Source organism: Ailuropoda melanoleuca, chromosome 11, assembly GCF_002007445.2.
Source record: "Ailuropoda melanoleuca isolate Jingjing chromosome 11, ASM200744v2, whole genome shotgun sequence".
NCBI classification, from domain to species: domain Eukaryota; kingdom Metazoa; phylum Chordata; class Mammalia; order Carnivora; family Ursidae; genus Ailuropoda; species Ailuropoda melanoleuca.
In genome coordinates this window covers 4,102,610-4,123,778 of record NC_048228.1, presented here as the reverse complement: position 1 = coordinate 4,123,778, position 21,169 = coordinate 4,102,610, and the positions used below count along the sequence as shown (strand labels likewise).

The 21,169-nt window shown below is 54.5% G+C and overlaps 2 protein-coding genes across 2 annotated transcripts; one reads left to right on the top strand and one right to left on the bottom strand.

Moving 5' to 3' along the window:
* Positions 1-6: 6 nt before the first annotated feature.
* ICMT (isoprenylcysteine carboxyl methyltransferase) lies at positions 7-8,777 on the top strand. The gene is made up of 5 exons (XM_034671137.1): positions 7-69; positions 894-982; positions 1,865-2,034; positions 2,816-3,033; positions 5,356-8,777. The coding sequence occupies exons 2-5, from the start codon at positions 939-941 to the stop codon at positions 5,536-5,538; spliced, it is 615 nt and encodes a 204-aa protein (XP_034527028.1). The 5' UTR covers positions 7-69; positions 894-938; the 3' UTR covers positions 5,539-8,777.
* An 852-nt stretch (positions 8,778-9,629) lies between these two features.
* RNF207 (ring finger protein 207) lies at positions 9,630-20,824 on the bottom strand. The gene is made up of 17 exons (XM_034671141.1): positions 20,340-20,824; positions 19,561-19,693; positions 18,304-18,448; positions 18,136-18,217; positions 17,986-18,061; positions 17,786-17,911; positions 17,342-17,388; positions 17,025-17,097; positions 16,860-16,928; positions 16,341-16,409; positions 16,151-16,248; positions 15,312-15,498; positions 15,046-15,231; positions 14,713-14,764; positions 14,282-14,399; positions 10,828-10,908; positions 9,630-10,021 (listed from the first exon to the last, which is right to left on the bottom strand). The coding sequence occupies exons 1-17, from the start codon at positions 20,528-20,530 to the stop codon at positions 9,850-9,852; spliced, it is 1,905 nt and encodes a 634-aa protein (XP_034527032.1). The 5' UTR covers positions 20,531-20,824; the 3' UTR covers positions 9,630-9,849.
* Positions 20,825-21,169: the final 345 nt, after the last annotated feature.

Genomic DNA, 21,169 nt, shown 5'->3' with positions numbered 1-21,169 from the left:
GGGCTGGCGCTCTACGTGGCCGGGCTCAACGCGCTGCTGCTGCTGCTCTACCGGCCGCCGCGCTACCAGGTGCGGGCCGGGCGGAGGCGGGCCGGGGCCGGGGCCGGGGCGAGGGCGGGAGCCTGGTGGGTTGGGCACGCCGCGCGGGCTCCATCCCCTCGGGGTCGGGGCGGTCCGGGAGCTGGGCCTGCGGGGGACCGGGGCCGCTTCCCCCGGGCGTGTTCTTTATCGGCGAGTTCAGGAGGCAGGTGGGACCCAGCCTTGCCAGGCTCGGGGCTCGGGGGGCGCGGGCCCCCACATCTCCCGCGGAGTGGGTGGGAAATTGCGGTGCTGTTCAGCAGCTGCGGCAGAGGCGCGTGGGGTGGGGAGGGAGCGGGCCCACGAGCTCTTTTATGTAATTTAAGGTGTGGAGATTTAACCTGCTGCCAATTCTCAGGTCAGAGGCCCCCGCAGTTACTTGGAGGGGGTGGGCGCGGAGTCCCGCTTGCCTCGGCTAGATTCGCTGCGTGGTAGCGAGAATCCAGCCAATAAACCGGGTTCATGCGGTTTTCCCACGGCTCTGAATAGCAATGGGAATAATAATAGCAATCGCAGCTAGAACTTACGTAGAACTTATTCTTAAGTGCTTTACAGGGGTACTCCCCACAGCAGTCCTAAAAGGTGGGTACTAATGAGGAAACCCAAGGTCCACAAAAGCTAAGTAACTTGCCCAAGGCCACACAGCCAGAGAGGGGTGGATGCGGGATTTGAACCTGGCACCCCTGCTTCACCCTGTTAATCTCTGGTCAGGCACACCAGCCCTACGTGTTTGCCAGTAGCCTACCTACCCCAGGAAGTAGGGTATGTGCTCAGGGAACAGCCAGGTGATTGAGCTTCTTTTGGGTCCGTTTCAGATAGCCATCCGCGCTTGTTTCCTTGGCTTTGTGTTCGGCTGCGGCATGTTGCTAAGTTTTAGCCAGTCTTCTTGGAATCACTTTGGCTGGTAAGAAGTACTTTGGGAATGACGGTTTTGAGGCAAGGGTGGGAGGATCAGAGGATCAGAAGTGGTACTTCCTCATCCCTGTGTCTCATCTCTGACTGGCTGAAGGCTGTTCCGGTTTCTGTAAGGTCTCTAACTTCCGCCTAGATTCCTATGTCTTGCACCCTAAGAACTTGTGCCCACCGGTTGCTTCTGTTGCAGGCAGAAACAGGTCTCCCTGGCACCTTCCCCGTAGGGGCCCTCATCAGTAATGTGACGAGCCCTTCCCAGAAGAGGGTACAGGTCCTCAGTGACAGGAAGGGGCTAGGCTCTGGCTCCTCTTCACAGGCCTTTTCCATCTCTAATTTCTATTAGGTCACATCTAGTGCATCCCCCACGGCCAGTGTAGGATTTTTCCCTACACTATGATTTCAGGCCCTTGAGCCTTCTAGTCCCTGACCTGGATATGAACCAGTGGCTTCAAGGTAAAAAGCTTTATCTCCTGTGATCAAATACTCTGAACCATCTAATCTTTGCTGGAATTTTTTGTTTTTTTGAATTTTTGTATTCAACATACATCACTGCTTTATTTTGATTATGTCCCACTTTCATATTTTACTGTGTGTAGTGTCATTTTTAAAAGGCTGAAGGGCCCATAATGCCTTCCCTACCTATGTTTGTTTGGTCTATTACGTTCCACATGTAGTCCTTTTAAAACCCCACCTTCTGCAGACCTGAGCAGTCATGTTACATGTGGGTGCCTGATGTCCACTCTCAGATAGGTAACAACGGGACTTCCTTTTAGAATTCAGGGACAGTACAGCAGACCCAGATTTGTACTTTGAGTTATGATTGATTTGATTCCCTTGCCCCAACTTACTTCTCTTTCTTTTTGTTTTTAAACAGGTATATGTGCTCCTTGTCACTATTCCATTATTCTGAATACTTAGTCACAGCAGTCAATAATCCCAAAAGTCTGTCCTTGGATTCCTTTCTCCTGAATCACAGTCTGGAGTATACAGTAGCTGCTCTTTCTTCTTGGATAGAGTTCACACTAGAAAATATCTTTTGGCCAGGTCAGTGTGTCCTACTTTCTCCTCCAGAGGGGAGAAGTGGTTTTTGTGCAGGTCTGAGGGCAGTGACATGGGCTCACCTCTCAGGTACAATCTCTCAGAGTGATTTTCCCCAGATGTCTATCCTCACTAAGCTCTTTATAAAGGACAAGCAGAGCTTGTGAATCCTGCTCCTGGATTTTGAATGGAGGACGACGTGTTGACCGTTTGCCTTAAGCCTTCCATAACATACCATACTATCTAATATGAAGTCCCAACCTGTGCTAACTGTAATACTAATTTTACAGTCAGAGATTTGCATCCGTTCATTTTCTGTGACTTGAGACTTTTCTTGTGAAGATTTTATTAGCAAAAACCTCTGCATCTGAAACCTGCTCTCAAATTGAACTTTCCACAGCAAATTAAGTAAAATGTATGTGGTTCCCAGGAGTCATTAAAGAGCCAGGGCGGGAAACACTAGATCCTTCTCTGGTTCACTTAGCTGTCCTTGTCCCCAAGGGAAGGAAGGGGACATGTGGCAGAGGGACATGGATGAAGAGTCCATCAGGTCTTTGCCAGGATGCTCTAATTGGGTTGTTGGCACTTTAAACAGATGAACAGCACAACTTAGGGGGATGTATTTTGCTTACAATTAAATTTTAATGTGATGACAAATGCTAATTACCCACTAGCATGTTTCATTGTGTTCCTAGCCTTGGAAAAATAGGTTGATTTTAAGCATCCACAGGGGGAGCTCCGCAGTCCCATGTCTTCACTTCCTGTTTGTCACATGTCTCTCCTCCAGAACTGAAGCAGATCACCTGGCTCAGTGCCATGGGGCTGCTGATGGTGGTCTTTGGAGAATGTCTGAGGAAAGCGGCGATGTTCACAGCTGGCTCCAATTTCAACCACGTGGTGCAGAATGAAAAATCAGAAACCCACACTCTGGTGACAAGCGGAGTGTACGCTTGGTTCCGGCATCCTTCCTATGTTGGGTGGTTTTACTGGAGTATTGGAACCCAGGTACAGTATCAGAAATGACAGTGGTTGCCTTTAATTTCTTTTACATTTTTAAAAATTGACATAACTCACATACCATAAAAGTCACCATTTCAAAGTGTACAATTCAGTGGATATCAGTGGATTTATTAGGTTGTTGGTCTCCTTTAAATAGGTGCATGTGCCCCCTGTCGCGTTTTGAGTGAGAACGAAATCAAACGCAAAAGAACTGATGTAGTCCTTAACATTTTTTACAATGTACCTAAAATCTGGGTGTCCTAACCTTGTAAACTCCTGGCAATTCTAGGTGCTGTTACCCATCTGCTGTACCCCTTCCTTCCTTCTTTAACGTAGATCTGGGGTACCCCAGTGGGGTGAGGATAGAGGTGGAGCTTTGGGGAGACAGGACCTTCTGCTGCTCAAGTGGATTCTGATTTCCATTAGAAGCTGCTGTTGATGAGGCCAAGGTCTGGATTGGATTTCACATGAGCTACAGGGGTTTATTCTGTCTCAGGTTGCAGAACGACCCTTGTTTCCTGCCCATTGCCTCTTGAATATGTTCTCTCGGTCCTAGAAAGACTTGGCCAGAGAATGTGACCAGAGAGCTTAGGAGACTCCTCACCTCTTTGGGAAAATCCAGTCTGGGGCCCCGAAGCATTCCATTGGCAATACACGGTCTGTCAGGGACTCTCTGGTGACACCCAGTGGTGTAGAAGGGGCAGGACACCCGCCCAGGGCTTAATTTAATACTCGCATTTCTGAACCCTAAGACTCCCTGCATCAACATCGTATTCCCTGAGAACGAGTTGACTGTACTTGAATCGTGTCATTTGCCGTAAATGCTGCCTACATACCGAAGTGCTCTAGGACTGAAGGGTTGGCCTACCTCTGTGACCATAGATCTTTTTACACTGTGACCCAGCACACGTGTGTGCATAAAAATGGAACAGGTCTTTCCCAGGATAGTACTTTGTACAAAATATCTGTTTCTTGTCTTATTTGTAATGCTATTTATGATGCACTGAATGGATTTCAGGGCTCAGGAACAGGTTGTGGCCTGCAGTTGGGAAACCCCGCTACAGGGTGTATTGAGAAGCCACATGTGTATGGTGGCTGTGAGGGCACAGGCTCCGGGATCACCAACCGGGCCAGTCCTGGCTTTGATGTTGGCTGCTTGGCCTCCCTGCTCTCACACATTAAGTGAGGACAGCAGTGCCACCTCCGAGGTTTGCTGTGGGGGCTCGTTGGTTGGAAAGGGCTTAGCTTGTGCTTGAAATACAGTTAAGTACCCTGTAAGCAGTCATGGGAATAAGAAGTCGAGGGCATGTGCCTGGCGCTCTGGGTGGAAGTCAACCCCTTGGGGAAGACACGTGTCCATGGGGGTCCATCAGAGCGGGCAGGGGTGGAGTGGTGGGTTTCCCACACCACACAGAAGTTCCTGAGAGCTGGGAGATGTTCTTGGCATGGAGGGGTTGTTTGGGGGTGGATCAGTGGGGAAGACGTTCTCAAAGTGGGAAAAGCACATGAGTAAGGAGGTGAGAGGCAGTCCAAGTGGGTATAGCCCAGTGGAAGGGCGCTGGAGGAAGTGACCAAGGCACTGCTTTTCTTGGTTTGGGCAAGGGAGTGGTTTGAAGACAAGTGATTTCACAGTAGCATCATATATGGTACAGGCTTAGGCTGTGGGGGCCAGGAGTGGGGGACGAGGCAGCGGCGAAGGGGTGTGTGTGTGTGTGTGCGCGTGTGGAACAGGAAGGGGCAGGCTGGGAGCCCCACGGGAACTCACACCTGGGGTGGAATCAGGAGCTGCCATCACCTGCCCTGAGTATTGAAATCTGAAAAGTTTATCTTTTTTTTTAATATTTTTATTTTTTAAGGATTTTATTTATTTCTTTGTCAGAGAGAGAATGAGAGCACCCAAGTGAGCACAAGCAGGGGGAGCGGCAGGCAGAGGGAGAAGCAGGCTCCCCGCTGAGCAGGGAGCCCGATGCAGGACTCGATCCCAGGACCCCGGGATCATGACCTGAGGTGAAGGCAGACGCTTAACCAACTGAGCCCCCCAGGCATCCCATGAAAAGTTGATCTTTTAATTTTTAGATCTCTCTCACATAAGAGGAACAACAGAAAAGTGTCTGGAAAAAAAACTACAGTGATGAGTGTTGAGCTCTAATGCGAAAGTAGTGGTAAGGTTTCAGTGAATGGCCTCAGTTCTCAAAGACCCTAACGGTATTTTGAGAGGCTCTCGGGCCATTGGCAGGAAGTCCTCTGTGGATATTCAGGAGAAGCAGGTGTTGCTGAAGTTCTCGGTGTCGGGACACTGACCCTGATCAACTTCGTGTCCCCCGCCAGGTGATGCTGTGTAATCCCATCTGTGGCGTTGGCTATGCTCTGACAGTGTGGCGATTCTTCCGAGATCGAACAGAAGAAGAGGAGATCTCGTTAATTCACTTCTTTGGAGAGGAGTACCTGGAGTATAAGAAGCGGGTGCCCACAGGCCTGCCTTTTATAAAAGGGGTCAAGGTGGAGCTCTAACACAACAGGAGCGGGCCAGGCTGGGCCCAGGGGCCTCCCACTGCACGTGGCCCGGGTCACAACTGCCTCTGGTCAGCCGCTCTGTGGAATGGATTTTCTGAACCATTTTATATGTCACCAATTACTCTTCTGGAATATCACTCAAGACCAAATGGTCAGAAGGCCTTAGGACCAAAGGACTCCACACCCTAGAGCAATCTGTTCTTGGGCTAAATCAAGGTAGGACACAGATCAAAGATGGACAAGGAGCAAATAACAGCAGTATTCTACAGTGCCCCTCCAGAAGGGCCCCAGTGGGAGCCCCGGCCACGCACCATCCCCCACAAGGCATTTGGTGTAACCAAGACCCCTCAGGAGCGGTGGACTCGCTCATTACCGAGTAAAGCTTCTTTGGCAGGAAGGGGTATGTGGGCAACAGTGCTTAGTGTTAGAACTACATTCAAAATCTTTAACCGAAAAACACAAACAGCACAGCTTTGACCTCCTTATTTCTGTGCTTAAGTGCATGAGCATCTATACAGTTTTAAAGGTAATTCTTTATAAGACACTTCGGCTCTTAATATATTTAGTCGTATTTACATATCTATTTTTTATAAATAGCAGTATAAATTCAAAGGGACTCGGTGTTTATAGCCCTTTTATTTGGCAGAAAGGCAGCATGGACACCTCCAGACGATTTGGCTGAGTGGCTTTGCGTTAACAAGGGCACCCCAAGCTGGAGACTGTGGGCCCCTGTGGCTTTCCCCGGGGTCCTGGCTCCTGCTCCTCTCCCAAGAGGGCGCTGTTATCAGCGACAGGCATGTCGAAGATGTGTCATTTTTCCTTTATCCAAGAAATGCTTACTGAACACCTGCTGTGTGTAAGACATTGTTAACCATTGGGAAGTACTGCTCTCCATTTATTTGGGATTTTAGTCTTACTGCATCATAGCTTATATTTTTGTGTTTCAGTTGAAATCTATTAACTATTGATTTCTATGTTCTGTTCTCAAAATTCCACCAACTCTAATGCCATTTCAGACTGTCTTTTCCAAAGGGGTTCAAGCATCTATAACTGCACAATTCAAGCAAGTCAGCTCACAACAGTCTTAAATAGAGCAAATGATCCCAACGGAGATTTAGTCAGTATTTTTGTTTTTCAAGTTTGGGGAGAGTGGTTGGCTTTAAATACATCAGCTTTAAGACTCTTGTTTGATTCTGGACAAGAGAGGGCCTTGGTCTCAGCGTGAAATCCTTCCTGCAGTTGGCCGTGGCGCCGCCGAAGCCCGTGCGCGAAGGCGGCGGCCGCCCCTGGCTGCAGAGCTGCCCAGCTGCCGCGCCTGGCGGCTTCGAGGAGCCACTTAACCTTTCCGTGCCTAGACTCCCCATCTGTAGAATGGGGTCAATACCACCTACCTCACAGGGGTGTTGTGAAAACTTAGAAGAACAACGTCAAACGTTTCTAATACTTAGATAAGAGAGAAGGCATACATGGAATCTGCACCGCGTGGCATCGCACAGACGCGGACCCTAGTCAGCTGCACCAGACGCCGGAACTGTGCGTGCAAAGAGCATGTTACCAACTCAGAAATAGCACTGACTTCTAGATTTCATGGCCTAATTAATTTTTTCGTTATTATATATATATATATATACCAAAGAGGTTTACGGGTTTGTTGATTCCTGGGATGACACTCTTCTGGTGTGAGTGGACCCTACCATCGGCCCTCAAGTGGGCCTTGCAGCCAGGCCGGCTGAGGCCGCTCCTGGAGCTCTCAGCAGCGGGTCTGTCTGGCACGAACACTCCCCAGTGGGACGTCGACATGCACTTACTCTGCGAACTTGAATTGAATCAGTTCTGACTAGTTCTCCACGCTTAGCAAAGTAAACTCCACTCATCGGGATTGCAGATTGGAAGAGGACATGGCTGGGGTTTGGGCAGCAATCCCCAGCTCCTTGAGGAAATGTTCTGTGCTGCATCTAGCAGGATTGGACCCAGCTTTCATTCCCATGGAGGTGGGGGGGGGGCTGTGAAGTTGTCTTTAATAGATGGAGAACAGCTAATGATGGGCCCTGGCTCTGTGGACAGAAAGTCTGAAGGTGTTGGCATTTGGTGATCTCAACTTCATCCACCTGCTGGAGTTCACGAAGCCCACCTTCCTGCCAGGCCCTTGAGCTCAGGAGGTAGGCCTACTCCTACCTTTTGCAGTGAGATGCTGCCATTATACCACCTGGGCTTTAAAGAGCAATCCCATGGGTGGGGGGGGAGACACCCCCCACCCTGACTCGTACACCCAGGGCAGAAGTCAGCATTTATTTGGGGAGAAAAGATGAACTACTTAGGGGAGGATTTGGCAAGTGATTGACTTTCATCTAGTACTGGCATTTTCAGATTATTTTTAACTTTATAAATTTAGCAGTGACAGTGTACAGGCCGAGAATCAGGTTAATGAAGTACAGGCTTTTTGGGTAAAGGCCGCATCACCAGTTCCCTCAAATTAAGAAACTGTCAAGAGATGACTTACTTTTTCCATTGCGGGTTTTTAAATGGAGATTCTTAAAGGGAGAAAAGGTGATACACAGAACAAAGTGACTTTAAGCAGCGTAAAATGAAACATTCTGTGAGGATTTGCAGGCTGTGGCCGAGAATAGCAGTTTACAGAAAAGAGGTAGTGAGTAGCATGAGCCTGGCTGAAAGCGAAAGGCAGCATACCCCACTGTCCCTTCATCATTTGTAGGAACTGCTTCTTGAGCCTAAAGACTAAACTTTATTAATCCCTTCCATTTATTTAACACTCTGAGTGATTGACATGATAGGGAAATACTCCTAAACCGTACGTGTGTAATAGCTTAGGCTCCGGAGGGCTGGCCGCAGCTCGAGCCCCTGGGAGCAGGCCCTCCTTCATAGGCGCAGTGAACCACTGTCCCTTCTCTGCACTTTCTTACTGCCTTAGTTGCGATCTCCCACCGCATCTTGCTGCTTTAGTGACTTGAGGCTGGTGGGAGAGGCTTGCTCTCTGCCCTGCTGTGAGAGCTTGACGCCCTGGGCTCCGAGGGCCAGCCGTCAGGGGCCGTCCCAAGCGCCCACTCTAGAGGAAGCCGCCCCATAGCTAGGAGAGTAATTTAATGGAGTAATTATTCTACTCTTTTTACATGCAGAAATGTTTATTTAAATATTTTAAATTGGATTTTCTTTCACAGATACTGAATATTCTTTCCAATTCTTAAATAAAACTGTACTTGATTTCACTATGAACCCTAGCGTGATTGTGTGGGATGTAATCATGTCACCTCTGACTAAGAAGTGTCCGGGACCTACAGCATAAAACCAGATGTATTTTGCCCATTCAATTCAGTTCCAAAATCTAATCTCTAACGAGTTCATTATGACTGTTCTCCTGCCGTTGAGGCTCCCGTGCGTTTGTGGTGTTGTGGAGTGAGAGGGTCGTGCCCCAAAGCCGCGGGTGCGAGGTGTTGGGTGTTGATGTGCTGGTCTGCCTGGCTCAGCTCGTGGAAGCCATTCACTGTTGGAACCACTGAATCAAGCTGATATATGCTTAAAATGTGACTCTGTGGACATTTTGCCTCCAAAACTTTAAATTTTAGGTCATCCGGGTTAATTTTCCTTCTTAAACGTTTGTGAAATTCCACCCGATAGAAAGGCACCATGCAGGAGTGAAAACTCCTGGAGAAAAGTCGATTCTGGGCCGTCCTTTACTATCAATAGAAGGTGAACACGGGAGAGTGACCGTTGTCTGGAAAGGCAGGAAAAACTTGCGGAGAAGTTGACGTGACCATCTCCTGCCCCACATGCCGCCAGCTGCGTCTCCTTTGCTGGGTGAGTTCAGTCCTCATGTGAAAGGAGAAAACTGGAATGACGGTTTTTCCTTTTTGCTGAGTCAGCGCTCAGCTTCCTGGGCGGAACTGTCCGGCAGGGCCCTGGCTCAGGAGATTGAATTGGTCTGAGGCGGGGCAGGCGCTGCGCACTGCTGGAATCACGCCTGGAGTACCGGCAGGAGTGCGGGGCCGGCGGGACTGCGGGGCGGCTGGCACGAGAAGGAGGTGGCAGGGCAGTGAAGGGCTTTTCCGCGCGGCCCCGGATGCTGTCGCCAGCCTCGTGAGGAGGACCAAGACTTCGTGCAGTGGGAACACAGGGAAGAGGGACGCTCAGCTCAGGTCAAAGAATCTGAAATGATGACCTGGCAGAGTTTCTGGGTCTTTCTGCTGTTTAGTGATTACCCTTTGTCTCGTGATGGGGACAGCCTTTTCTTACATATCCCAGTCTTGATGTGTAGGCTGTAAAATGCCCACCCCTCGGGACCAGTCCCATTTGCTAAGTTGGGCGCTCTCTCCATGTGGGGGCATCACCCCCGTTCTTCTGTCTGGGTCTGTGAGCATCTTTATTCTTCAGTGGAGTCTCTTCTGTGAGGCTGTTCAGAGTCCGGCCATTCCCTCTGGGTTCTGATGTTTTCTCTCTCTTCTCTGTGACACCCACCGGGTCATTCCTAAAGGAACACTTGACACGAGTTCTACTCACCACCCCCATGCCAGCACTAACACCCACTGGGGCCGAGGCTTTTGGAATGAGAAGCCTTTCCAGAACGAGAACTGTATCATCTAAAGGATTCTCATCTCATTTGTAATGATTTTTAGTTGCCTGAGTATCCGCAGTTCAGGCCGGGTGGCTTGTGGTGACAACAGGTTTGAACGGACACCCCCTGGAGCATCTGAGCCAACTGTGATGGAGGGAAGGTGAGACTAGTTTCTGGTCTGTCACAGCTGCAGACTGCTCCATGCCCTCCAAGCTCTGCCCGCTCTTTCTGCCGCCCCGTTCCCTGCCCCGTGGGGAGCACACTTAACTGAGAGCAAAATACTAAAAGATCAGCCCGTGACAGTGATGTATCTCTTCCTGCACATTCTTTTTTTCCCCTGGCAAGTTTTTTGGCAAACACCATGTCTCCAGTGGAGAGTGATGCTCTCGCATCAGGAAATGATCCTCAGTCACTTCTCATTTAAGTGAATCTGAGTCACTTGGTGTAAATGCACGCGAGCCAGTCTGCAGCCCTCGGCTGTGTGAGCGGTGCCGGCAGCAGCCATGGCTATTTCTAATTCTAGGATGCAGGTCACATCCGTCCTCTGTGAATTCTCCGGGCCTGTATTTTACAAACAGACCCAGCTGAGGCCTTAGAGCTGGTCAGCGGCAAGCCTGGGCCAAATGGGGAGGAAAACCCGGGGCCTGTCTCTGTGCCCCATGTTTGTCTCTGAGACTGAATCACTTGCCACTTGGGCTGGAAAGCCTTGCCTCACTTACCTGGCCTGAGGCTCACCACTGGCGCTGTCATCCTGCATGTTTTGTAGGTGCTCCGACTGTTCGTCTGCCGGTGCCTGAAGTCTGTGTGAGAGAAACAGTTCCTGGGAGGCTTGAAGGCAACCAAGCCGGCCACCGCCAGTCCTTCAGCTCTCTCTTGAGACAGAACCAAACTGAATGAGACACTCAAGGGTCTGCCTAGGGTTTTGGTCCTCAGATATTGACCGAGGGCCAGGGCTGCTCTCAGGACAGCTGCGTTGTGGTCAAGAAGACAGGCCGAGCTTGGGAAGAAGGCACTGCAGGGCCAGGCAGCAGGGAATGTCAGGAGCAGAGACCTGTGTGGGGAGGATCTCTGGGACAGTCTGAAGCAAGAACATTCCAGGCAGAGGCTGGGAAGGGGGAACTGGTCTGACTTCTCTGGGGAGCTGAAAGGCCATTGTGACTAGGGTATGGTGAGGGGCTAGTGTGGTTGGAGGTGGACAGGGAGGGTCCCAAAAGTGCTGTCAGGCCCCGGAGTGATGGGAACTCTAGGCTTTAAGAAGACCGCTGGCTATGGAACACCCTGGAGGGGCCGGAGAGGGTCGGTGATGGTGGGTTGGCCTGGGGCTGCCATGGAGACAACCATGGGCTGAGACAGTTGTGTCAGCAGGACTTGGGGATTGGTTGGAAATGGGGTGAGGAAAGGAAAGGAGTCAGAAGCCTTTGGCCTTCTCACTTGGGCATCTGGGTAATGTGACGCCACTCACTTGGCGGGGGGGGATATGGAGTCCTGCCATTAGGGGATCTGAGGCACCCGTGACGTGTCCAAGTGGAGACTTCCAAGAAGGGGCAGTTGGCGAGGGGTCTGGAGCCCAGGAGGGCCTGTGCTGGGGAGGCTTGGAGGTTGTCTGTGTCGCGGTGGGATTTTAAAGTTGGGGGGACTGGATAGACCCTTAAGCATAGGTGGGGGATGGGGAGAGGCCCTAGGACTGGGCCCTGGAGAAAGCTGACACTTGGGGCACTGAGCAGAGGTGGCAGAGTGGCCAGTCTAGGAAGGGACAGCCTGAGCGGCAGGAGGGAAACAAGTGTGGGTTGCCTCAGAAGCAAGAGAGCGTGGTGAGGAAGCCCGTGAGCATTGTTGAGAGACCAAGGGCTGCAGCCAGAGGCCACTGATGACAACTGGCCATAGGAATGGGCTTGGGGTGGGTGGGGTTGCCGGCAGCGGAAGAGGAGGAAGCAGAGACAGCCTGGAAAGACACGTGGAAATCGTACCCTGGAAAGGGATAGAGGCAGCCTCCCTCCTCCCCCAAACCTCTGGGAGCTGGACTCTAGCCTGACCTTTCCCTTTCCCAAAATTGACCACAGGCACCATTTCCCCACAGAGCCAGGCAGCCAGGAGCACATTACTTGAAGCTAGTTTCTCACCGAAGCACAGCACCCAGAAGGAAATGCGCACACATTATAAGAACAAGGCTTGGTACGTGTGCACAGCCTGAACAAGTTGGGTAGGTGGCACCCAGAATGTCATCTGTGTCGAGAGTCCCCCCGGGGATCATCACCATCCCGACTGCTAATGGCAGAGGCTAGTGTCTGGTTTTGAGGTTTTATAAATGCAATTGCACAGCAGGTGGAGTAAATGACTTTGAATGCCCGCTGAGGAGGAGACATCGCAGCTAGTCCTGGGTAGACCGGGTCACCGTCACAACCGTGCAGAAGCTATGCCGAGTCTAACCTCTCAGCATGCTTGTCAGAAGGCTCACTTGCAGGGTGGCTTGGCAGTTCTGGATGAATATACAATTGCACACACTTTAATTTTCCTTCTTCCTCAGACCCGCTAAAACTCTAGTAAAGGGGCCAAAACAATAGGGGAAGAAACTTCTCCAGGTCGAGAACGGAAGAGGATAACACCAAAATTTTTGAAGCTGGAGGGCATGTGGTCAGTGGTTAACTACCTCAGCAGACACGAGAAACCCAAGCTCAGAGTGGACAGCAGGACAAGCCGAGGCCCAACTCTGTTCACACCACAGAATCCCAGGGGGCCCAGCAACTGGCAGCCCCCTCGCCTCTGCAACGGGGAGGATGGGGCAGAAGTAGGGAGGGGGTGACAGTCAAGATCCTTACTGTGGAGGAGCTGCCCCTCCCTCACCCTGCCAAAGGGTTAGTCTCTGGGAGGGTACCACACACAGGTGAGAACTGCTGAAAACCAGGTGTGCCTGCAAATGCTTTACACGGTGGCCTTCGGGAAGGAGACTGGGGAGAACACAGAAAAAAGCCCTGTCTACCCCAATCCCCTGCATTGAAAATTTTCTTCAAAAATGCAGAACTCAGTACAAGGGTTGGAAGAAAAAGGGCATCTCACAGAAAGTACAGCAGAGAGACAAAGATAGAAGAAAACACAGAAGACTAATCAGAGGGCCAGCCCAAAAAAGCCAATATCCAGTAATAGGGATTCCAGAAAGAGAAGAAGTGAAATCAACTCATTGGTTCAAAAAGATGTGTGTCAAAACTGAAGGACCTGAACTTCCAGACTGAAAGGACCTGGTCCTTTTTGATGGATGGAAGTAGACCCTCATCAGTGGATCAGTGGTAAGTTTCAGAACCCTGGGACCAGAGAAAATTCCACAAGCTTCTAAAGAGAAAAAGTAGGTCTTGTCACAAGGATTAGGAATCAGAATGCCTTCAAACTTCTCAAAGAGCCTTGGAAGCTAGAAAATAATACAACAATGCTGTCAAAGGAGAATCATTTCCAGTCTAGAATTTCAATCTAGAATTCGATACCCAGCAAAACTGTCAGTCAAGTGTGAAGGCAGAATAAAAACATTTCAGACTGGTGCTGTCCAAAACACAGACTCCTGTGCACCCTTGTTCAAAGAACTATGGTGGGGGTGGTAAGACTCCGCCAAACCATGAAAGAGAAAACGTGGGATACAGGAAACATCGAAGGCAGGAGTGAGGCAAACGGGAGTCCCCAAGAGGGCGGAAGAGGAAGAGCTCAGGGTGACTGCTGTGCACCAGACTTATAGGGCAACCAGCCCACCCTGGGGCCAGGTGACTCAAGAGACAGGCACATTGAGGACCTGTCACCAACATCCCTCTGTCACCGTAACACCTTTTGATGCCCAAGTACAGTGCGTAAGACTTGGCTTAAGCATGTAGTGAGGAAGTTCTGCTCTCTCCTCCGTGTCCTGCTGCCCGGATCTGCTGAGGGCCCTCATTACACTCCCAAGAAGTATCTTTTGCTTTGGCCTATTCCTGAGGGCTAGAGGTGGGTGATTTTGTGCCTAGAAGCAGAAACTCAAAGCAGCCTACTCATTCTGTGTTTTTGGAGATGTCCAGAACCTGGTCTGCCTAGATGCTGAGTAATCCCTCATGACCTGACCCACTGACTTCCTGAAAAGAGTTCTTCTGAATGTGTGGCACCTTTCCCACACACATTCTTAAGTGTCTTGGCTCTCCTGCGAACACCCCTTGGTCTCACCTGGGCTCTAGCCGCTCCTTCACCTTGGCGATGGAGCGGACGTAGGGCGTGATCTGCTTGGTGATGGTGGTCAGGTAGGCATTCTCCTGCTTCAGCTGGAGAAGGTCATGGAGCTGGGCTGTGGGAGCCAAGGCCAGAGCACTGGGTCTTGTTGGCTGCAGGTTCCTACTCTCAAGCCTTGTACCGTCTAAATATCCCAACTACTTCAGCGATTGCCTCTTTAATTAAAGGGCAACATAAGACTTGTGAAGGCACTCAACTTACTGAATCCTGACCTCACATGCATCATTTTGGGGCATTAGCAACTGGGGCAAAGTCAAGGGCTATGGGGAAGAGTTTGTATCTGGTTAGTGGGTAACTGACTTCCTGTCCCTGCCAGCACGTGGGTTAGCTCCAGGAAAGGGGTGCACCCAGCAGCGGTTGCCTGCGACCTTCATAAATCTCCTGCTCGTTAGCCACCCGCTGGTAGGATTCCTCCCAAATCTGAAAGAGAAAGGGAGTTGGACGTTGCATATGGCCGTGAGTTGGAATTTCCACTGGTGGCATTTCTGTCCTCTAGCTACTCAGGGCCACAGGGCAGGCCCCAGCTAGGTCACATGGTTCCAGGAGGCAAAGACCCCAGTTCCAGAGCCTGCCACACGAGGGCCTCATGATGGACCAGGCCAAGGTCCTCTTTCTATCCCCTTCCTGTCTTGGGGTCGCCCCCGTATCAGCTGACAGGTGAGGCTGCAGGGGAGTTAGGTGCCTGGGAGGGGCGTCACTACCTCCTGGAACACTGCTCTCATCCCCTCCAGGGAGGCGTACTCTGAGGCGATCTGCGCATCCACCTGCCGCGACTTGTGCAGGATGTCTCCCATGATCTCCGCCTTGATGAGCGCGTGGTGCTTGGTGAGGTCCCGGTGCAGCTCTTGTACCTGGTCCTTCAGGTTCTGCATCTCTGCCTGCAGCCGCTGTGTGGGGAGATGCAGTGAGTGCCTGCAAGGCCGTGTTCACTGCCGGGGGGGGGGGCAGGTGGCCGGGCCCCACTCACCCGGTAGGAGTCCTCATAGTGGCGGCAGTGCTCTGTGAACGGGGTATCCTCCCCCTCGGCCAGCAGCACCTTGGTACTGATGGACCGGTGCAGCGTGGGCTTTTGGACCAGCGATCCCAGCATCTTTCCCACTGGGGAAGGGCAGCTGGGCCCCATCAGCACCTTGGGTCCTGAGCCCACTGCTAGCCTGAGGAGAGAGCCAGTGTGAATGCAGATGTGGGAGGGGCCTGGGAGGGTTTCCCCTCCTTCAGGCTCTCAGCCTCTCCCCCTAGACGGCACGCCAGAACAGTGTGCCATCTAGGGGTGCTGAATAAGCCTCTGCGAGCCCCACCCAAGACCAAGGACATCAGCATGGTGTTTTAAAACCTCCCCAGGGAGGTGTCAGTGTACAGACAAGACTCCATCAGGATGTGACAGGGCTGGTCCGGAGTAAACTGTTTATTCACTCACACACGGGACTTTGGGCATTTGACCTGATGCCCAGTCTCCCTTGACTGGGGCCCTGGGGTCCCTGGCACATACATCCAGCTCAGGCATTTCTCCGAACTCCTCTTGTGTCTCTGGCTCTCCAGACTAAGGCCTGGAAATCAGGCCTTACCCCAAGCTGCCCCTTCCCTTCAGTCCCTACGCACCCCGTCCTGGGTGGCAGAGGCTGCAGTGGCAGCTGGGGACAGCCCCTGGGTCTTCCCCATCCTCCCCTAACCAGGCTCCGCGCCAGGTCAGCAGGGACTTCCAGCCTCTGGGGAGGGTGGCAAGCAGCCAGTCCCCACTGAGGTGGGTACCTTGTGCCACCCCCCACAGCCCGTCCCCACTGCAGGGAGGGCACCCCAGCTGCTCACGTGTTGGTGCTGCCTCCAGCACCTGTCGTCCGGCGAGGCCCCAGCAGCAGTAGCGGCTCCAGGCAGCGCGCAAACTCAGCGCGGTGGTCGCTGGTGATCTGGGCGCCAGGAGCAGGTGGTGAGGTGGCCTTTTTGCCCGCTGGTCCCCCCACCCCCAGCCCAGCCCAGCCCAGCCCGCTCTGCTGTGCACCTTGCTATTCTGCGCTGGCCGGAGGTGCTGGGGACGTGTGACAATGCCCTGCAGCCTCTCCATCAGCTCCTGCAGCGGGAGGAGGGTGCTCAGGCCCGAGTAGGGGGTGGGGGATGGGGGACAACAGCGAGGCCCCGTGCCATGAAGGCAAGGCTGTCTTTGGCACTTTACCTGCTGTGCACTGGGGGCTCTAGCCCTTCCTGGGACTGTCCCAGAACTCCCACACCACCCCAGCCCCCAAACCCACAGGAAAGTTGGGGGTGGTCTGGGGTGGCTGTAGACACTCTACACTTTGGGGGAGTGGAGGCTCATGCTCCCTTCCAGGCTTCACTGTCCTTTTAAAAGGGACTCAGATAAATGGTTTGCAGATGACAGTGTGGAGGAGGGGAAGGTAAGCCCAGAGAGCCCTGGTCCAGCCACCAAGTGGCAGGCTGCCAAGGCCTGAGGTGGCAGTCCGGTGTGCAGGGTGGGCTGCTGGTGGGGGGGGGGGGGGCCCCCTCAGGAGCTAGGAGGACTCACATAGCCCAGGTCCAGGAACTCAGCCTTATTGGCCAAGCTGAGGAAGGAAGAGCAGATGACGAGGTGAACCTGTGGGAGGGACCCTTCTCAGTACCTGGCCAGGAGTGCCTGTGGGAGGGGCCCTACTCAGTACCTGGCCAACCCTACACCCCCAGCTCCCCTTACCTGCAGGGTGGGCAACAGAGTGGCCAGGTGGGAGAGCTGCTCCTTGAAGGCCTTGTCCTTCTCTTCGTATTGGCTGGGGGAGGGGCAGGCAGCCTCATCTCCAAGGGGAGGCTGCTCACCCCCACCTAATGGGGACCTCAGAGGGGGCAGGTTCCATCTCCCCACCACCTTTGTGCATCCTTCCCTGTCAGCACTTCCTGCACCCTGAGCCACCCTTACTCCTCACCGGAGATCTTGCTCCCGGGGTGGGGCAGGGTCTGCCCCATCCAGGCAGTGAGGCCAAGGTGCAGGGCATGGAGATCCCTGCCACCACTCACCTCTGCACAGCCTGCAGCAACAGCGTTTTCCTCTCTGCCAGTTTGTCCTGGGAGGGACAGCTGCTTGTGACTGGGCATGCTCAGCCTGCCACCTCCCAGCACTCACCCACTCCTGGGTCCGCGCCACGCAGCTGGCTAGGCTGGCTGCGTCTCAGGCCTCCCAGCCCTTCCTTCCTGCAGCCCACCGCCTGAGAGCCCTGGAGCCCTTACCTGAAATATCACCTCCTGGGGGAGGCCTTCCCTCACCAACCCTCCCCGCTAGCACCAGCCTGGGGCTGGACCTCTCCTGGCCACGTGACTAAGTAACGCCTAGAAGCAGCTCCACGCTTACTGCCCTGCTAGGCTGCAAACTCCACAAGGACGGGAGGTGCGCTGTTGTGGGTACGGGGTCGTGGCTGGTGAGGATGCTCAGCGTGCGGCCGTCCAGTCCCCACTACCCCTCACCTGCATGCTGCCGAAGAGGGCATGGATGGCGGCCTCCTCCTCCGCCGCGCTGCGCCGCACCTCCTCCACCATCGCCTGCAGCAGCGCGATGGCCTCCCGTGTGGCCGTCTGCAGGGCCTTCACGGCCTGGGGACAGGGCGGCCTCAGCCTGGCGGGCGCGCGCATCCCCGGCCCCGGCGCGCCGGGCACCCCGCGCTCACCAGCACCGCCTGCTCCAGCCGCTCGCAGCCCTGCACGTAGGCTGACTCGAGGTCCACGCAGTGCGCCCGGCTCTCCCTGCGGGGATCCCGCGCGTGAGTCCCGCTCCCGGCCGCCCTCCAGCTCCCTCACCTCCCGCTCCCTCTACCCACCCCTGCATGTCCCGGAAGCAGCGGATGCACAGCAGCGACTTCTTGTCGGTGGAGAACATGATGTAGGGCTCGGCGTGCAGCGCTGCGGCGGGGGCCGGTGGTGAGGGCTCTGGGCAGGCCCACCCCGGCCCGGCCCGGCCCCGGGCCCCCACCCGGCGCCGCACTCACTGCACTTCTGGAGCACGTCGCGGCTGCGTTGGCCCAGGGCCACGATGTCGTGGCGCGCGAACATGCGTGCCCGGTGCGTTTCATCGCGGCAGCGCGCGCACAGCGGCTGCCCACACGTGTTGCAGAAGTACGTGGTCTCTGCATCCTAGGGACGGAGGACCGAGCGCAGCCTCAGCCTGCCCACGGGCTGGGTAGCCTGAGCCCGCACCTGTCCCTGAGAGCGTCAGTCTCAGCCTGGGGCAGGTACGCGCCTTCGTGCAGCCCTTTCAGTGGGACCCTGACGCTCTAATGTACCCAGTCTACCGATGAGAAGAGACAGCGAATGGGGGTGGGGCACGGCAGAAACATTTTACCTACAACAAAATTTCAAGCTTCAAGGCTTTTCAAGCCCTCCTTGGCACCCTCAATAGTGGCCAAATGACATTGCCCACCCAGGCCATCTGGAGTCACAACGTGGCTGGGAGAAGAAAGGGAATGAGGGTCTATTGGTTCCCCTTCCCCAGGCAAGAGCCAGAGCTGAGAGTCCAGGTCTTGGGCTGCAGCTGTGGATTTGACCCCAACAATGGCTATGAAAGCACAGACCCCAACTCCTTACTTTGGCATTCAAGGCCATTTCCTCCCCTGCTTTCCCTACCTCCAGCCCCTAACCTCCCGCTCGTCATCTCTCTACTGTTGGATCTCACCTAAGCCAGCACTTGCCCAGCATACCCCGACCTTTTGCTCCTGCAGGGCTGTCCTCCTGGGACTTGGGGTACCACCCCATGCAGCTTCCACAAGTTGGAGTCCCATGTGCCTTCCACAGCCCAACCTGAAGCCTAGCTTTCATAGACTTCCGGGGGAGGGGGGAGGCAGGAACACTCCTCCCCACAGCACATTGTCCTCACTTCCCCTTGGGCAGCAGGTAGCTGCAGACAGCTCCTCAGGTAGCAGTGGGCCCTTAAGGACAGGCCCCAAGCCTGTGCACTGGACTGCCCTTCCTGGAGGTCACAACTCCACCCTGAGTTGAGGACAAGTAAGCTCTCCCCAAATCAAATGACTTTAACCTCTGCCACTGTCTGCTAGTGCTTCAAGTCATTTATTCCCGACCTCAGTCTCCCCACCTATAAAATGGGGCCTGCATTTGGGATCCAGGGTGCCTTAGGTTTTGGAGAATCTACTGATGGATAATGGTCTAAGGACATGTTGGGCGCACACTGGAAGCTTCAGGACCATCAAACCTGGCACCCCCGGTTCCAGCCCACCCCCAGGCATCCCTGCCTGCTTGCTGCACTCCAGGTCACAGTTGGCACAGTGCACCACCTCCATGCCATCCCCTGAGCTGTCCACCAGGAACTGCAGCAGCCGATCCACCGGAGGGAGCCCGCTGGGGCCCTTCACCACCGTCTGGTGTCTGTGGAGAAGCTGCAGCCAAGATCCAGATGCCCCTTCCCCACGGCTCCCTATCTCCATTCCCACCCCCCACATTCCAGGCTGGAACTAAAAATAGGGCCTGGCATCTGCAATAAATATCTCACCCAGTGCTCACTCTGACCCTGTCCCTCCCTCTGCCCTGTCCTGGGTGAATCCTGGGGGCCCTTGGGGTTGGTGGCAGCCTGGGATATCAAAGGCGCAAACCTCCCTCTCAATCCCCTCCTGTTGTATTGCACAAATTTAGGGACACCACTTGTAACTTGAGCCAACTTAACCTGCTTATGTTGATCTAAGACTCAAGGGATCCCCAGAGTGGATTTCTGGCAGTGTTATGAGTGCTGTGCTGAGGTTCTTACTGTAGCAGCACTGTGTGGCCACATGACCTGTGTTCTAGCCTCGCTCTTGCCTCTGGACTTGCTATGGAAGGCCTTTGGCTGGTCACTCCAGGCCTCAGTTAACCTGCTCTGTATAATGGGCAGGAGCCTGCGCACTCTGGTGCCGAGAGGTGCGGGCTGGGTGCAGCCCAGAGCCAGAGCCTTGCCCTCCCTACACCAAGTTCCCCACCCACACAGAGCCAATCTCCCCGGGGGGTGGGGGGGTGTCTGTTGGGGCTTTGAGGCACTCACTGGCACAGCGGGCAGGCGAGGCGGCCATCGGTGGCGCGGCCGCGCAGGCAGCCGGCACAAAAGTCGTGGAAGCAGTCCAGCAGGCACGGGCACTCGAATTGCGCGTGGCACAGTGGACACACCAGCGGGTGGCCGCTCGCGGCGTCCAGGGCGCCCAAGCCCTCCAGGGGCGCGAAAATAGCTCCCGACATCTTCTGGGAGAGCTCAGGAAGGCGGGGCGTGCCCGGTGCGGGGATCCGGCCTCGGAGCCCGCGTCCCCCGAGGGATCCGATCCGCACGCAGGTCCCTCCTCTGTACCCCGCCCGGACACGACGGGGCGTCCAGCAGTCGTGGAGCGCTGGGTTTGGGACCGCCCGGAGCAGGGAGGACTGGCAGGAGGCGTGCGGAGGCGTCTTGTGCGCGCTCCCTGCCTCTCCCGCACCCCCTTGGTGGCCCTGGAAGGTCAGGTCGCAGGACCGGTCAATGTGTCCTACCCAACGTCTAGCCTCCCCTGCTTCCACTTGCCCACCTCGCCTCACTCCCACCCCAGGAATTCCCCTCCCGGTGTCCTCTGGGTGTTCTGCAGGCGACACCCCTTCCGCGCTGGGCCGCTGCAGTGCTCGGGCACGGTGCTCGCGTGCACTCTTCCCAGGCTGGCCGCTGCGCCGCCACGAGGGCTCCGGCCGCAGCCACTCCGCGCCTCGCCCCGAGGGCAGAGGCTGGAACACCGAGGCTGGAAAGACCCTCGCGGGGCGAAGGCCCGAGGCTCTAACTGGCCCCCGCCCGGGACGACCGAGCCCGGAGCCCGGAGCCGCAGGAGCGCGGCGCAGGCGGGGCCCGAGGACCCTGAT

Bases quoted from the DNA above. Each gene is read 5' to 3' on its own strand.
- RNF207 (XM_034671141.1), bottom strand. From the start codon at position 20,530: ATGTCGGGAGCTATTTTCGCGCCCCTGGAGGGCTTGGGCGCCCTGGAC. The intron at 17,389-17,785 runs GTGAGGGGTAGT...TGTCCCTCCCAG, and splicing joins CCCTCTTCGGCAGCATGCAG to GACAAACTGGCAGAGAGGAA. The intron at 16,410-16,859 runs GTGAGTCCTCCT...CTCCCGCTGCAG, and splicing joins AGTTCCTGGACCTGGGCTAT to GAGCTGATGGAGAGGCTGCA.
- ICMT (XM_034671137.1), top strand. From the start codon at position 939: ATGTTGCTAAGTTTTAGCCAGTCTTCTTGGAATCACTTTGGCTG. The intron at 983-1,864 runs GTAAGAAGTACT...GTTTTTAAACAG, and splicing joins TCTTGGAATCACTTTGGCTG to GTATATGTGCTCCTTGTCAC. The intron at 3,034-5,355 runs GTACAGTATCAG...GTCCCCCGCCAG, and splicing joins ACTGGAGTATTGGAACCCAG to GTGATGCTGTGTAATCCCAT.